At 43.3% G+C, this 18,680-nt stretch overlaps 1 protein-coding gene and 1 long non-coding RNA gene across 2 annotated transcripts in view; both read right to left on the bottom strand.

Moving 5' to 3' along the window:
* The window catches only part of PLA2G12A (phospholipase A2 group XIIA), a 57,715-nt gene that overhangs the window by 19,861 nt on the left and 19,174 nt on the right, over nt 1-18,680 (bottom strand). Inside the window, exon 2 of the mRNA XM_069630883.1 lies at nt 5,233-5,309. Within this exon, the coding sequence (XP_069486984.1) occupies nt 5,233-5,309 (77 nt within the window). The remainder of the gene's footprint in view (nt 1-5,232; nt 5,310-18,680) is intronic.
* Nucleotides 10,767-11,334, bottom strand: LOC138516069 (uncharacterized). The gene is made up of 2 exons (XR_011282218.1): nt 11,260-11,334; nt 10,767-10,877 (listed from the first exon to the last, which is right to left on the bottom strand). It is a non-coding gene; the product is annotated as an uncharacterized lncRNA (long non-coding RNA).

Here is an 18,680-nt window from a genome sequence, read left to right on the forward strand (position 1 = left end):
GTGCCCTCTGAGGGAACAAAACACAAAACACTTTTACATTAAATTCACTATAGACTACAAGTAAAACGAGACAAAGGGGCAGATATTGCCTGCTGGGAAATCCAGCAGCCAAACTCTTAACAAAGGAATAACAGAAGCATGAATGAGGACAAGAACAGTAACAAATATCTAGGGAAGAATAGGCAGGCAAGGTAAGCAAGGTTCAGGACAGAGACCAGGAAAGAAAGAGGAACAGCAAGTCGAAAAGAATCAAGTGCAATGGCACAGGAGACGAACTGCAGACTAGAAACTATTGACTGGAATCAAGGAACAGCAGACTGAACCGTAGCCTGGTAAATAGGAAAACTGGGATAGCAAGGACTGGACTGTAGCATGTACCAGAAATACAAGGGACTGGAACTCTGGCCTAGAACAACAAGGGCGGAACTGCAGTCAGAACAAGGAAGATCAGAACTAGAATCTAGGAAGCTAAAGCCAGTAAACACGGACTATGGCCACAGAGCAAGAAACTGCAGGTATGGAACAAAATAATTGGTGGTAGGGAGCATGGGGCTGCAGACAAGGAACAGAGACTGCAAGCAGGGGAGCAGGGCTGCACAGCAGGAAGCACAGATACACAGGGCAGAAGGCAGGGGGAGAGAAAGCAGAGTAGGTGGGCTGACAGGCAGGAAGCACAGGGCACTGGAGCAGGTTCTGGCAGCAACAGTAAACCGCAGAATTCTAAGTCTCAAGGAACAAAGGGCTGGGAGCGAACTCAATGTAAGAGCCCTGTGCTCCTGCAGGCAGCTGCTTATATAGTGACCTGCCCTGTGCTGAAGCAGGTTCATTAGTACCACATCTGAAGGTAAATCTGTCTCCTCCCTCTCTGGTCCTGGGAAAGTTGAAAGCAGAAGTGATCTCCAAGGCTTTTGGGGATTGTGGTTCCAAGACTGATGCATGGGAATACCAAGGGAATGAGAACTGCCACAAGGTGCATTATGGGAGTTGAAGTCCATTTTGTATATAACGATTTGTGAAAAGGAAATGTTAAATAATGATTTAGGGTCTTCTCTGAAGATGGTAGAAAACACCCCACAAGCCTGCATACAGCACCACCCAGAGGCACATATGCAGAAACATGACAATAACTGTTTCTAAACTACCTACTACATAACCATGTCAAACGTTTTCTCACCCATCATCCAATGTTTATGTTGATTGTGCAATGCCACTACGTAGGATAAAACATGCGAGATGTCAACGAGTTTTAACACAAGGCCTAACTAAATGAAAAAAAAACATGTCTTTGCTGACAGGAGGGTTGGGGCCTTAGCAGACGTTACAGATTAATATTGAACTTTCCCATACCCGTATCCATTTACACCTATAGGGTCACGAGATACTTATGGGCATCTGGAAAATATTAAACCATCCTATTCGGGCCAACGGGCTCTTAAAAGATAACACAAGGAAAAGGTTTCCTAGGTTCTCATTTGTAGTCTGCAACTGAAAAAGTGCTAGGACGCCACCCAGATGCTGCTAGGTCTTTGGACTTTTCCATAAACAAAAGGTAGAAGTATACCCATTAAATGGATTGCAGTGTTTACATTGCTTAGTCTATCAACCTGCAATCAGCTCATGCATAGCAACTGAAACCACCTTCAACCAAAGAGCATCTGGAGAAAGTGCGTTGGATCATATTCAGTTTGTAAGCCATCCTGTAAGAAATACAGAGGACCAAATCCTTCTGAATAGAAGGAGAACGTGAGGAGAAAAGAAAAAGAGGAGGGGGAAGACAGGAAAGAGAAAGGCTTACGACAGAGAAACAAGGAAGAGAACGAGGGAGTTTTATAGGGAAAGGGGTTGTAAGGGATCAGGCAATAGAATGCTGAGTGAAATCAGCCAATCTGTAGCGGGAGGGGTGCGACGGGGAGTGTTGGTGTGAATCGTCATGAAACCGCAGAACCAACTTCAGCACCAAATGAGCTAATTCACTCAGCATTACACACTTGCAGTAAAATAACGAGTACGACTACCATGTGGCCTTGAGGAAAAAAAAGCGAGGTAATGTGAGAAACAAAATCAGCCCATCACCCCCATACAGGTTTACTGTACAATCACAAAATCAGCCCATCACCCCATACAGGTTTACTGTACAATCACAAAATCAGCCCATCACCCCATACAGGTTTACTGTACAATCTAAAAGCACCCAAATGGTTTGTTACTTTTTGGCTGAAAACTACATCTGGCCAATTTCACGGGTTGGAAGATGGTGGGTGGGGCATCAAGCTAGGGCATTGCATGGGAGAACATAACATCCTCGAATGACGGTGCCCATTGTAACAAGCACATTTCTAGTAAGCATAGCTATTCAAGCATATGGTCTACATGCAACTAGCGGGTAATAAAAAGCAGCAAAGGTCCCGCAGTGTATGAGGCACCGAGTGGTGAGGGTGAATGGAGCAGAAAGATTCATAGTCGTAGATAGCCAAAAGGCATCCAACATGAGGATGGTTGTAAAGGCTAAACAAAGGAGGCTCAGCCAGGAGACGGGCGGTGGGGAGAGAAGGGAAGCGGAACTTAAAAAGGAGCAAGTTGTGGAAAAGGCTCACTATCAGAAATGTGGGCCTTGAGCGGGAAGAAAGGAGGTGAAAAGAAGACGACAACCGTAGGAAAGAGGAGGGCAAGGTGGCCAAACCAGATTTCACCACATTTTTGGAATTTGGTGGCGACACTGCCCATCTGTCTAAAAAATGTTTCTGTTACTGCCCCATATGCGATACTTGACTTCACTTTGAAATAATGCTAAGTGTGATAAAACTGTGTAAGACAAGGACAGAATGAATACAATGCCCTCCAACCTAAGGCCCAGCCAATGCTGTAGCATGCCCCAAAAGGTTCATTGGTACCCATCACACCAAGTATTAAAAGGCAACCCATCTTGTAAACACCCACAGAGCAAAAAAGCACACCTCTCGCAGGGTGCATAGCTCCACTCTTAAAGATGAAGGCAGGCAAGCTTGTTATGCTTTGTTGTGAGCTTGGAACCTCAAATGATGAATTAAAGTAAGTGGCTCAGCTATGGAAAACTGGCATAAAAAAACAAAAAACAAATGTGAATTGTGAGAAACCCAAGGGCATTCTCACTCCTAAGCCCCTTGGATCCTCTGCGCAGGTGGCCAGGAAACGGCCATCACTCTTGGATCCCGACCCTGGGGGCGGAGAAGCGAGGGAGGATCACCAGGGCGAAGGGTCCTTGAGGACTGGGAATGGGGAGCCCTTGGGCAAGACATGGTATCCCCCTTTCCCTACCGACGACCAACCCAACCCCTCCCCGAACTTTATAGGTTATTGTAAGTCAGCTCCCCTAGTTTCCCCAGATCTAAACTCCGACAGTACTGAGACGAATAAGAGGCAACAAAGAGCAATGGTATGGGGACAAGGAAGATGCATGTTGAAAGCAGTAAAGGTCAGGCATGCCCCGTTCATTGTGGTCAAGCAGGGCTGATTGAGCATCCACACATGCAGCCTGTCAAGGAGCTGCAGGTGTATATGCAGCCTGTCAAGGGGATCCAGGTGTATAAAAGGAGACCATCTCACCAGCAAAAAGAGTGACAGGAACAGCAGCAGGAAGGCCTGTGTGAGCAGCAGCGAACTTTGGAAAACATGCAGAGACGCTGAGGTCTGCAGAGAGGGGCTATTTAAGGAAGTGTGGCGCAGGAGCTGGGGCTGCATGGAACAAACCGAATGTTGTGAAGGGAGCCATGTGGAGAGGTTGTCCTTTTTCCTTCTCGTCAAGGTGATCATTCCCCTGTGTCAGGAGTTTGCCACAGGAGTGCCTGAGGGGCAGGAGGAGCTCTGACATCACATGCAGGCCGGATGATCCAGGCTGCTGGGAAAGCTGTGAACGTGGCCAGTGAGTTTCTAACGAGTAAGAAACCCAGTTCGCAAGCGTTTGAACTCTTTCCTTGTGATGGACTACTTTGTATCAGAGTGGTCGCGTATTTGAGGAAACACGTGTTCGAAAGTCTCTGAGGGCCGGGCTCTACAATTAAAGCAAACTGAAGCATTATTAAATGGGTTGAATTGAAAGTGCGTTATGAATGCAACCCACCTTTATTGAATACGGAACTGAATGAAAACTCTACCAATAAGCAGAACGATATTGAGTTCAGAAATGAATTAACCTTTAAAACCATTGCATGTTGAACTCTAAAGTGAAAACCAACCATGTGTTAAAATTCATAAAACTTTGAAAAACATTGGAACTTTAACATTGAAAGTAAATGAAACTTGAAATTCAAGTAAAATCATTGTTTGCTGCATTCTAAAATCCATGGAACTTTAACCTTGAAACAAAGAAAGGCATGATGAATACTAAACTGTGTGAAAACTACATTACATGAAAACCAGCAATAAAAAGAGGGCGCAAGTGCGACAAAGGACCATAAAAGAAGATCAAGGGTATTTTTGCCATACTGAAACTGAGTCTTGGGGAAGTGAGCCCTATGATCTGAAGTATTTACTGACTTGAGAACGGAGCCTAAAGGCGCTTTTGTGTTTGGAACTGTGTTACTTGGAGAAGGGAACCCCGAGGATTGGTTAAAACTTTATCACTTTGAAATTAAGAAAAGGTAACCAAAACTTTTTGTTAGAACTATTTTATACTTGGGGAAGGGAGCTGAAAAGAAGCTGTGAGCTGAAAAAAGCTAAGAACTTTATGTTTTTGGTTGCCGACATACCTGCACATTGTATAGTTTAGATGTGAGGGCAAGTATAGGTTTTGGACACGGACAGATTAAGTTGAACTCTGACTCAGACTTTCCTTAGTCTTAGTTTCATTCAGGTAGGGAAATTCCACCTTCACATAGGGCAAGTTAGGCATTTTTCCATCCGGACATTGAAGTTAATAAAAGTGTTTGTTTTGAATTCTGAATCCGTTGTCGGTCTTGCTTCGCGATGCCTTCACAGAATACATTTCATTAAACCAGAGAAAAACCATTGTTTACTGGCATGTCAGCCTTAAAGCATATGTATTTAATCAATATTACCTTCGAGCTAAATTAGGAACCCTATATCCTTTATATCCGTTCCATATACTGCAATAAATATTGACCTTTATCGTTAGCGGAACACAGAGCTTTGTCCTTCTCAAACATTAAAACCCAACTTTATAAATCACTGGTTAATGTTAGTTAAAAGGATAGACTAGGCCATGCAACTATATTCTTAAAGAACCGGAATACTGACATGCACACCAAATACTTCAGATCCACATCCGTTCGGTGGTGCAGGCTTGTAGCCATAACGAGGGAAAGGCTTTGATCCTAGAGGAATAGAGAAAAGAAACTAAAAATTAATTCTTGAAATGCTTTGTATCAGTCATTACATTTGCCTCAATTATTTTACTGCAACATTTTGTAGATTTCCATTTTTGGTGCAAATATTGTTTTAGTTACTAGAACATTTTTTTCCAAAAATTACAATTTTGTACTGGCACAGGTAAAACATTCCAAGCATGCAATGCGTGGAATATGTACACTGGAGGGAAAAAAATATTTAGCTTTGGAAAAAAAATGGGAACAAGAAGCAAAGCTTGCAAAAGCTACAATTAAAAATAAAAAGTTAAAAAGCACTATTTTAAGTGGACGGAACACAAAGCACGCTAAATGGAGTGCAAATCTACACAACCTCCCTACTACAAATATCATCAATGACCATGGGGATGTAGTGGTACTATTTCTGTAATGGTGTCCACCTAAGACAGTAGATCAGTCATGCCCCAAAGACATGCAGCTAATATATTTACTGAGAAATCCAGTACAACCTTTGGTGTACACAGTGCTGAAGCAGGTGAAACTTGGAGGACAGCAGTCCTGAAGCAGAGGTTGGCAAACCTGAGAGATGGAGTGGATAATCATGCAAACGGCACAGTGCAAGGCCCAGGTATCTGCCCAAAATATCTTATACAAGGAAATGGCTGTTGCCTCCATTCAGTAAGTAGCCATAACCCTAGTAGATTGGGTCGGACCTCCTAATTGGAGGGGAACTTCTGAAATCGGATGCTATGGGGCGGTTTCCGTCAGCCACATGTTTCTGAAATGTAGGCATACCTTACCCACTTTCATTGTAGTGCCAACAAGAACATGTCGTTCTAGGTTATGAAGGGAGCAGCTTTCTACAAATATAATCAGCAGAGTCTGTCAGTGGTCAGGCAAGGAGGCAGTAGATCCAGAGAGATTAGAGGATAATGACCGGGCACACACAATCTGAAGAAACCGTTGGGTGCAAGGAAGGATCACAATATTGGGTTAATATCCTCTGGGCTGATGTCAAGAAGGGGTGGGGGGGCAAAAAAGGGGGTCTAACTCACTTATCCTACGTGCTGAGGTAATGGTCACCAAAAAAATGGTCTTCAGATTTAGGAAAGGAAAACATTTAGAATAATGTTCACATGGGAACATTCAATAATGCAATATTCAAATTATTTTATTGGTAAATCAAATCAACAATTTTCTACAATAACCAGCACTGTGATCCCTACCTAAATTTACACTCAAAAACTCAAATGACTGCCATTAATCATATACAAATGTAATTGCAATACGTTCAAACATAACATGAGACAAATAAGAATACAATCAAGATCTCATCTTTGTACACAAAATATATATACGGAAATATTAACACATAGAAAAAAAATATTAACAAGATTGTGACTAAAACCAGCAATTCATCTATGTAAACACTATTGTTCAAGAGTAATTGAATTCAAAACATGTTCCGTTATACTAATCTGACACGTGCCTGCTATTCAATTAGGGCACCATATCCATCTATAAACACTAATGACCTCATTTTTCACCATCGATCATCACCAATCGCTTTCGACGTGTACGGCTGACTAATGCCACATCTTCCTGAGGGTGATACATTCTTTAGAGATTACATTTCCAAACTGAACTACATGGTAATGACTTTTTCCCAAAATTGACGCGTCCATAAAAAGGTCCTATGCATTGTTTCTATAACTGCCTTCTGCCTAAATGCTGTTGTGATTCAGAATCTTTACTTACTTATTCGTAAATAAGGCAATTTTTCAACCTTTTGTTGGGGAGTATGACGATACATAATTAAAGGCACGTTCAACTAATTGACCAATACCACAAAACATATACCTTCTGGACTGCTCACATGGCACGGCTGGAAATTCTTCAGAAATTAAGGCTGAAAAACACGTGTTAATTCGCACCTAGGGATGGGCGTTCAACAAACCAGGTGGCTGGGACAGCTAGCGAGAATACAGAATACCCAGCTGCTGTCCCAGCCACCCGAGGCCCTTCTCTCGTGGCGCTTTTCTTTTTCCATTGCGGGTAGGCAACAGGGAGCCTCTCCCTGTTAGTCTCCCCACCCACTGCCACTTGCCTGCAGGGCCGGAGCATTGCGCTCTGGTTCCATAGCACCTTCCGTTTGGCCGCTGCTCTTTTCCATATGGTGGCGGCCATTTCTTTTTATTATTTTCATTTCTCATCAGGCGATCGGATGCGCTAGCAGAGCAGATCTCCTAAAGAAAAACTGTTAAAGCCATTCGCACACCGGACAATCCCTGAGGTGCGACTGGCTTTCATGCCCTGCCAAGTGGGTGGCCAGGGGCTTTAATGGTCCACAGCCTGAGCTGAGGCCCTTGCTTCGCTCGGACTTCCCTTAGCTCGGGCTGGCAGTCCATTAAAGGCCATGTCCACCCTCCTGGCAGGGCATGAAAGCCATATTATACATTGTACTGAGAATGTACTGGCACAATTAGGGTCTACATTATTGTTGGAAAATGTATTTTAAACTCGTTCTGGTAGGCGTGGGAGTCGCCTGAAACTGAACGTTATAAAAAGTATCAATTATCGACACCCAAAATGTGCCACTGCTTTTCCAGATTACTTGAAAACATGCTGGCATGTAATCACGAGTCGGCAAAACAGTCAAATGGCAATCATCTTTGCCATTGTTTTGGTTTGCGTTCACTAGAGAACTATAGTAGCAGCCATCTTAAAAGACTATTCAAGCACTCTAAATCAGACAAGCAACCTATTTAAAGGATTCGCATATATTGGCGATGTTCGCAGAAGACATCCTGACATATCCAACACATCCGTTGGAATCCGTTCCTGCCCTCTTCAAGACAATGCAGCACTACGGATGACTATCAGGATTTTGCGCTAACTTAAAGAAGACAAATGCGTTGCTTCTTCACCCAGACATCCCCCTTCCATCCCAGCTTATAGCGAGGTGGGGATTCCAAGTGCAAACAGAGGCGATTGGATACCTCGGGGTAAACATCACGTCCACCCTCAGGAACCTGTTCCAGGTTAATTTTCTGCTCCTGTAGAACACTGTTAAATCCGACCTGAGTAAATGGTCCGAACTATCATTATCTTGGGCAGCAAGGGTCACATCTATCAAAATGAACATCCTCCCTAGATTCCTATTCCTCTTCCAGTCCCTGCCAATCATAGTCCTGGACACATTCTTTGTAGAAATCAAGCAACAACTTCTAGATTTCTTGTGGGCAGACTCCAAACAAGACCCTAATTCTAACAAGAGATAAGGGAAGCACATGATTCCCCGACTTCTCGGAATACTACAGAGTGGCTCAATTTAGGATGCTCTCCGACTACCTCTGGGAAAACCCAGAAAAGCAGTGGGTGCCCTTGCAGAATTCTCTCTTCGCTCCGGTTACATTAGGCGAATGGTTGTGGGTCCCATGCGCCTCCATGTCCCGCAGGATCCGAGATCATCCAATCCTAGGCGTATTATGGACCATGTGGCGCCCCTCACAATCCATGAAGGGCATAACTACATGGCCATCTCCCCTAAGCTGTATTTGGTCCCCCCAATACGCGATTACCTTAGTGAAGACCCCAGCTTCCAACCCCTTTACGACTAGGGCTTAGTTAGGGCTGGACAAATGTGGAGGAAGGCAGCGTACCTCTTGAAAGAAGAGCTAGAACAAGCGCTGCACGGCATCTCAATTTCCCTCTCTACTATACTTGGAACTCAAGAGCACCCTTCACGACCCTACGGACCTAGATGGGGAGATTCCTTGCATCGGCCCCTTACTGCATTTGAACAAGTCTATAAGGCTCTCCTCACATCGCGTCCCACTTCGGAAATCAAATGGGACACAGACCTTACACTATACGACTCCCCAGGCGCATGGCAGGCAATTCACAGAGGGGTGTGGAGTTCAACTATCTCCATGAAATACAAAATGCACAAAGTAAATTTTCTGTTGAGATGGCACTACACGCCTCAAAGGCTCTCCAAAATGTACCCAGGGTCTTCCCAGTTTTGCTGGAAGGGGTGTGGGGAGGTAAGCGATTACTGGCACGAATGGTGGAACTGTGCACGTTCAGACCTACTGGAGTGACGTATTGGGGTGGATCCGAGCAGTATACGGGATCTTCAGAACTCTTTCTCCATTATTGGTACTGTTTGGCATTGAATCAGAGGGAGAAGACACATACACATTGCTAACACACATGCATCGCAACCTTCTCCTGGCAGCAAGAACATGACGATCAGGTGGAAGTGCGCTACCTTGCCCTCAAAAAGGAATGGATCACCCAAGCTCATACCATATACGAAATGGAGAGTCTTACCGCCACTCTCGAAGACTCACAAAAGCCCATTGACCTAATATGGCTCCCCTTCATAGAATACTACGCATCATATTGAGAATCCCTGCTGGTCTCCCCGTAGTAAGCATCAAGACCTAGTTAGGCATCGGCTGCATCAAGCCTTTGCCACGGTGTTAATCATATTACGCACACCTCTTTGTTCTGGGGTCTAAGAGCTTGTGACTGGTCCAGGATTAGATCATATAACGCATGGTGGACAAGAGAGAGTTGAAAGTGGCAAAAGAGGACCTTTTTACTCAGCACTTCAGGTTATGTCGATCTTCCTTATGAAGAGTTGGGGGAGGTGGGCAATAGGAGGGGAGGGGAAAGAAACGAAAAAACTGGTTTTACTCGACTTGCCGATGCACCCATTGTACGTCATAACTGGTTACTATTGTGATGCATCTAACGTGTTCTCAGCCCTTGTTGCTTTGTTGTAAAACCAATAAAATACACTTGGAAGGAAAATAAAAAAGGATTTGCACTCCTCCAATAGGTTAAGGACTCTCATATAATTTTAAGTTATACATCCATGGTTGTTCTTTTTGGCTTAATTTAGTCAATAGGTCTCCAGCTGGGCCAGAGAATATTTTTTGAACGCTTATCCAGAAAATGTCATCAACACCAAGCAAAACAATAACTGAAGTTAAACCATTTTACTGAAAGATTAGATTAAGAACTTATTTTACGTCATCAATAAGGAGGGCAGTGATATTATTAATGGATTGTGACCAACCTCCACCTTCACGCCAGTTACTTGTCAAATTAGCTTATTACTTTTGAAAGAGTAGAAATTAAAAAACAAAATGTATTCCAAGTTCAGATGTCATACGCCAAATTTAAAAAGTCTGAATTCAAAGCAATTCAACCATTGTTATCAAGTCGGACGAAAAGGGTGGTGGCATTGTTGTGCTGGATGCTAATAAATATAACCGACTCAACCTTCTGCACCTATGGTTTAAATTAAAATGGTGTACCTCAGCAGCATGATAGCAGTTTACTATCTAAATATAAAGCAGGTCTAGTTTCGGTATGATGGCTATTGAGATTACACAATTATACAGTTACACATATTTGATGTCATTAATTAATGAAAATACAGGACTCTGCGCCAACAACTCAAGTTGAGTTAAATCTTAGATTATGCTTTATTGATCATCCATGACCATTGAGCCCATAATTGATAACATGTTTCGGCTCCACTGAGCCTTTTTCAAATCCGGGCTACCCATAATTGTAATATAGGACATACAATATATCATAGTCAAAAAACAATTTGTATGTACGACATCATAAAGTATAACATAATACCAGTTTTCAAATATCGTGACCACAAAATATGCATAATAACATGAAAGAAATTAGACAGAAAAACAAGGATGGGCAAAAGGGAAGGGTTCATGGGTGTAGAAAAATAGGCAAACATATCATAATACATTGTTATGTTTGAGTAAACAGAAAAAGAGCACAAAAAACAGAAACAAAAACACAAACAAAAAGAAAAAAGAACCCATTAGTAATCATTATTCTTCAATTCATTGAATAATATAACCAAATTCTGCAATGGTCCCTTGAGACAAACTGACAACTTGGTGGATGTCCTTACCCGAAATTTGATGTAACCAGTTCTTATGACTATTTGTCCATGTAGTAGTAACGGGGTGCAATCCCCAATATCAATCTAAACAAAAAATGTAAGTAGCGAAGGTAAATAAAACTGATTGTCCAATTTAGAATATACATTAATTGTGTATATCAAGGTTGCCTGTGGCAACTAGGCATTTTCATGAGAATAAATCCCGCCCTTCACCAAACGGGCAAAACAACTCTTCTTAATGGTCACAGGCCATTTCTGCCTTATTCAAAACAATTCATTATAAGTTCCGTAGTGAAGACAATTGTAACTAACCATCATTACGTGAAATGATGACGCATTTCCAATTATAGAACACGTATATCAAGTACGGAAAGCACAACATATAGCTTATTTTGTTGCTACTCGTCAAGTACCATTAAAGCTAAATCTCATTGAAAAGTAAACCATGAGATAAGCGGTCCTCTCTTACCAGTTCCTGGAACACAAACAGTCACACGCGTCGGCAGGTAAGCCGAACGCTTACCAGGTATGCCTTCTTATACTAGGCGTCATCACTGTGCGCGGTTACCACGGCGACGCAAGGACAAGCGTCGTCATTGAAAACCGCATTCTATCCCCCAGCATTCTACAAATTACATATGCTATATAATTCAAAATATTTGAATAAAGCCTGAGAAACTAACAAAGCATGTATACGCTTCTCCTGACCCAATTTATATTTGTTGAATACTTAAATGGTTACTATCACAGTAATGTATAATCACGGGCACTAATGCACCTAACTACAAAAGGTTGGTGAGCATTACACGCAACATTCAAATAAAATACTGAGCTACCAATTATGATGGGGTATCCCTTTAACAACACCCTGAAATACATGTAACCTCCTAATAAACAATGAGCCGTGTTCTAAATCAAGTATAACAATGAAAATTATTCGAGCTTGAGAAGCCAGATTGCAATGTACTACATCTCACAAGAATGAAACCATTTCATTATCTGTATTAAGTCCTGTATTTGTCGAATTGAAGTAACAAATTGCTCTTGCTTCCGCTTGTCGTAACGCCTTCACTCTGTCACCACCTCTTTTGTTCAAGGATACTTGTTTAAGACCAATGAATCTAATTTCCGATTTGAGATGTAGCTGATGTGTTTTTTGCCAATGTTCAGCTAACGGAAGTGATGGGTCTTGACTGCCAATTTTGGCTAAATGTTCACGGATACGGATTCTCAACTGTCTCTTGGTGCTACCAATATATAGTTTGTGGCAGACACAGATGATGCCATATACTACAAAAGTTGTTTTGCAATTAATTCCTTGTTTAATGATCCAACATTTTCCATTTTTATCTTCGAATTCCGTTGTTCTTTGGTATGCATATTTACATTGTGGACAGACTCCACATTTCCTGAAACCAGAATCTTTCTTGTGTAACCATGTACCTTGAGTAGTGCTCTCAATGTCCGGTAATAACGATGGACTAAGGATAGATTTAAGTGTATTTGCTCTTCTGAAGGTAATGCGTGGATGATCACTCACAAACTCACCAATATGACTGTCCAATTTAAGTAGGTACCAATGTTTGTTCAAAATTTTTCGTAATCTCTGGTGGTCTGAACAATATTGAGTGATAAAGCTAATCGGCATGTTAGCTTCCAAATTATTCCCTTGTCTCTGTCTCAAAGTATCCTGCTGCTGCATCAATTTGGTTCTCTTGTATGCTTTACTTATATCTTTTTGGGCATATCCCCTCCTTCTAAAACGTCGTTGTAATAGATTACATTCCTCTTCAAATTTTAAGTTACTATTACAATTTCGTCTCGCTCTGATATATTCACCCAATGGTATATTGGTGATAGTTGGTCGAAAATGACAACTTTTAGCATGTAATATTGAGTTAACTTCAGTTGGTTTTCTGAATGTAGTTGTTTGTAGTACTTGATCTTCCAAATATATTGTCAAGTCCAGAAAATGTATCCGCTGTTTGTTGCATTCTCCAGTAAATTGAATATCAAAACAATTAAGATTTAACTTGTCCACAAATTGCCCATCCTTGTTTTTCTGTCTAATTTCTTTCATGTTATTATGCATATTTTGTGGTCACGATATTTGAAAACTGGTATTATGTTATACTTTATGATGTCGTACATACAAATTGTTTTTTGACTATGATATATTGTATGTCCTATATTACAATTATGGGTAGCCCGGATTTGAAAAAGGCTCAGTGGAGCCGAAACATGTTATCAATTATGGGCTCAATGGTCATGGATGATCAATAAAGCATAATCTAAGATTTAACTCAACTTGAGTTGTTGGCGCAGAGTCCTGTATTTTCATTAATTAATTTCTTCAACGTATGGGACGGTTAGGCTTTTTACCGTCCTTATACAGTTGACCTGCGACTTCATTGACCGGATTTTGAAACTTTTAATCTTGCACGTATAACTATCGGGATTGTAAGGAGTCGCCCTGGTGGAGCAAGGTTTTTCAAAGCCACAGTTTTTCAAAACATATTTGATGTCATTTATTGTTAGCTTGGTCAACAATACTCAGTCATGATAGGGCCTGGTGCGTACTAAGCGGCCTCAGCTGAGCGTACATAAAACAATCATATTGGGTCCTGCCCAGGAAGCCCTTCTCTTCCTCCAAGGAACACAACATTCCCTGGGAGGTCCCCTAGTATCTCGTGCTTCAACTACAGTCCTGTCATTAAAACAGCCACCTGACACTGGGGTGAGGATTAACAGGGACTCTTGATGTAGGTAGACCGAGGAAGGGGTGCAGTTAGAAAAGCGCAGGGGAGAGCTCTAGTCCACAGATGGGTATCGACACCTTGGATTTTTCTAGAGCTCCCAAACTTCATGCCCCATTCCTAAAGACAAGACGGTCTAGGTATTGCATCGGTAAGCAAAGGACACTTGTTACAGCAGCCAGGATTGGACCCTTAACAGGCTTGCATTTGGACCAATTCACAGTAGCATTTTGCTTATGTATGGGGGCCGTAGCACCACTTGAAGATGGCTTGACTGAGATTCAATTCAGAGTACAGCCTACTCCAAAGTCCACTGCCAGAAAGGTGAAGACTAGGTTCTCCGAGAAAGAGGAAATCTCTTCTCCATAACAACCGCAAAAGCCTATTTGGCATGACCAATGGCTGCACAAGCCCTACTGCAACTCGTACACACTGCATCACTGCAGGTGGCAGAACTCGGCAAGTACCCTCTACAAACCTTCCTGGTTGTGAAGGGAAGAACACACTTGCTTGCCCCAAACACCCTGGACTGGGTCTCTAAGCAATGACAGAACCAAGAATGTGACCCCTGGCTCTCCCAGCATCCCTGAACCACCTCATGCCATTCGAGCTGCTGCTAGGGACGTGCTGAAGTCAAGGTTGACCTCTATACTGGACAGCCTTCACGTCTCTGTATGCTCAAAGCCAAAGCTCTGAGAACGCCGAGACACCAAAAAGACTGACTCAAAGCTCTTGAGCCCTGAAAGACAGTCATGTCCCTCTAGACTTAAAAGTACCCTACGGAAAGCACCCTTTTCAAACTTTTTAAAGACATATGCTGAAATCTTTCCGGAACACCAATGACTCCCAAACCAGGGTGCCAGTTTAAATGAAAAACTGCTTTCTCTGCCTTTTCCCTAAAAGCAGATTTCGACAACGAATATATTCTGGTAAGCGCCGCCACCTTCGCGCTAGTTTTTGCAAATGTGCAATTTAAGCCTCTCATTATTGCACACGGGCGTTTGTGGAAGCCCAGCAATGAAATACCAGCGACCAGCATAATTCCGCCAAAAGGAGCACTTTGTGCCTTTTACCTCCACATCGGTACACGAGGTACTGAACCCCTTCCAAAATGGCCGTCTGATTTTCGCCTGGAGCTTCCTTTGTTTAACCACGCTCCCAGCAGCAGTCAGTGCCCTCTGCCATTTGGCTACTGAGCCTTCTTCACTGCCATTGGTCGCCAGCAGGCGAAGCCGGCCCACGTTCTCCAAGGCCCAAGGAATCAAGGCCATCGCCTGTTTGATGCCGCGACTGCCATTTGCCAGACCCTCTGGTCCTCTTTTTAAAAGGTAACATTTCCAACCCTCCCCAGCCACCGCATTGTACTGGGTGACCACATTCTATCCACGTGCTACCACCCGACCCAAAGCAGATTGATTCGTATATCTGAACTATTGATCTGCGTACATATGTGCGACCGATTTTCACTAGAAATGCTAGTCTATGCTACTTGATTGTTCCTACCAAGTTTCCAGCCTCGAGACATGCGCTCCATCACCCTTACACAATACGCCCCCACTCATTGCCAAATGTGTGTGCACAGCCCCCTCTACTATCACTTCTAGTGTTCATTATAACCCTAAAGCACACTGATTTATTGCTCCCAATTCTCGACTCATTGTGCCTGCAATTGTCCTATAGTGTCAACGCACACGTTATATGCTTCATATGGTATCTACTACATGAATTATATAAATACCCAATGCTTCTTGTATTCCTTCAGCAAATCTGAACGTGCCCACTTTTGCACTGTATTAGCAAAATCAAACTAACCCATTCCTGCATTTCACTAGCATAATCGAATTAGCCTATTCTCGCATTACATCAGCAAAGTCGAATTAGCCTGTTTTGCACTGCATTAGCAAAATTGAATCTGCCTATCTTTGCATGTCACCTGTATAATTGAATCAGCCTACTTGTTAGACCACTAGCATAATTGAATCTACCCACACTGTTAAAATACAGTCCAAGTCGTACCTGCATACGCCCGTACGCCTGTAATTGCCCATTGTGCTTACCTGCATGTGTCCAGCCCACAGCACTTCTCCCCCCCCATAGCTCAACAGCCCAACCTACATTGCATCCACAATTATGCCTGCATGGCTCATCCTCATCAGGGTCCCTTTTTGTGTCATGCACAATAATACGCCATGCAGCAAAAAAAAGCTACATATCGCTTAGCAATGGACTAGCCAAACTCGGCTGCCCAAGACACCACCCCATCCCCTGTCCCACACCTTTCCTGCCCACCATGCCACCATTCCCCCTCAGTGCCCACTCATACCACACCGCTAAAGTCAGTGCCACTTTAGACAACCCCCTACCCAACAGTCCCAACCCCACTAAAGATGACTACACCAATACCAACCCGAACCCCGCCAAGCTACCAGAATACCGGCCCACAGCCAACCCTAACCTCACTACCCGCAACAATAGACTAGGCTCTAGACTCCACACCTCACCTAGTAAATCGCCTGCAACATCTATGACTAAGGCCATTAATAAGAACACCACCAACGCCACTAACATCGCCTCGTTAAAAGGTGCTCTACTTAATGTCAGATCCCTTGTTGCTCATCCCACCTAAATCACTGACATCGTCCTCTCAGCAGATCTCAACTTCCTTGCCACTACAGAAACCTGGCTACATGATGCAGCAGGTCCCCATCTAACCCTTGCGGTTCCCGACAAATACTCTATCCTCAGGGCCGACAGACATAATGCTTGCGGAGGAGGTGTAGCTATCATATTTAAATCCTCGCTCGACATTAGATCCGTTACCTCCCTTCCACGAAAATCATGCGAGCACCATTAAAATACAAACCACCCCTAAGAGTACGATCACTCTGGAACTAATATATAGACCCACAGGTACCTTTGAGGAAGACATTACCTCTCTTATAGCCGAGCACTCTAAGCCCCTCTCACAAATCATCCTAGGTGAGTTTAACCTGGGGTACAATGACCCTAACGAAATTCCTGCATCCTCCCTTGCTAACGCCCTATCTGAACACGACTATACTCAATTCAATACTCTACCCACCCATCAGAAAGGCAGAAGTATTGATTGGCTCGCTGCCCACAATTGCAATATCACCTGCAAAGCCCCTCAACCTCTCGTATGGACTGACCATCTCCTCAGATCATTTGACATTAGCATTAACAACCAGAACCCCAAACAGTGCTCCCTTGCACCAGCCTGTCTGACCAGAAACATGCGCAACATTACTGCGGAAACCCTTACACCACTGGTTCTCCCACATCCTAAATACGCTCCCTGCCACTGCTGACCTCAACTTACTAGTCAGTACCTACAATGACGCCATGACCAAAGCCATTGACGCCGTTGCCCCACTAAAGCGTCGCAAAGGCAAACCTAGAGCTCATCTGAACTCTTGGTACACACCTGAACTCAGAATACTTAGAAAAAAGAAAGCCAAGGTGGAAACCTTATGGAAAATGACTCCATCAGCTGAAAATAAATCCAAACTCATGACTATCTCCTACCTTTACAAAAAGGAGATAATCCGCACTAAGAAGGAAGCCTACAACATCAGAATAAACAATGCAGGATCCTGCACTAAAGAACTCTTCAACATCCTAAAGGAGCTAGAAAATCCTAACCCACCGACGGACACGTCTGTGAAAGACAAACCCTGCTGCAAGAGCATCCAAAATGCCCTTGCTAACAAAATCACTAGCCTCCAAACAAAAACTGAGGTCAAGCGACTACAACTTTCCAACAGTAACTCCTCCACCCCTAGCATACCTACTACCACTAATACCACCACTGGCTTCACAATCAAAAAGGTAACTATACCAGAAGTCCAAAAAATCATAGCATCCCTCAAACCTTCAAATTGCAAAGGGGACAGCTGCCCCGCCCAGATCATCAAAGATGCAGCAAGAGACCTATCCCCCTTCATCTCCAAGCTAATAAACATATCCTTCTCCACCAACTCACTACCCAACAACCTGAAACATTCATGGGTTCTCCCTCTTCTCTAGACCCAGCCATTCCCACTAATTACAGGCCTATCACTATGGTTCCATTCTTGCTAAAAATCCTTGACAGAGTTGCCTACCTGCAAATTCAGGATTACTTAGTGACCAACCAACTGTTAGGATTGCGTCAATCTGGCTTTCGACCTCAACATGGAACAGAAACCGCCCTGGTTGACCTCATAAGTCAGATTGATGACATTAAAAACAAAGGCAAGGTTGCCATCCTACTCCTTCTAGACCTCTCAGCAGCCTTCGACCTGGTCGACCATAAAATACTCTGTAACCATTTCTCCTCCTCTGCCGTCACGTGGATACAATTCTTCTTGGCCAACAGAACCATGAGGGTTTTGTCATCCGCGGCAGCAGCAGACCCTATCCCCATCACCTGTGGTGTCCCACAAGGATCCTGTGTTTCCCCCACCTTATATAACATATTTACAAAGCCTCTTTGACAAACTGGACCATCTGGGTGTCACCAACACCAACTACGCAGATGACACCCAGATACTCCTCACCATCTCTGGCAACTACAGTGTTGACGTCACCATGATCAACAAAATCTTCTCCATCATTCAGGCATGGATGGGGACACATGGCCTCTGCTTGAATGATGAGAATACTGAACTTCTC

Source organism: Ambystoma mexicanum, chromosome 6q, assembly GCF_040938575.1.
Source record: "Ambystoma mexicanum isolate Mex_15411 chromosome 6q, UKY_AmexF1_1, whole genome shotgun sequence".
NCBI classification, from domain to species: domain Eukaryota; kingdom Metazoa; phylum Chordata; class Amphibia; order Caudata; family Ambystomatidae; genus Ambystoma; species Ambystoma mexicanum.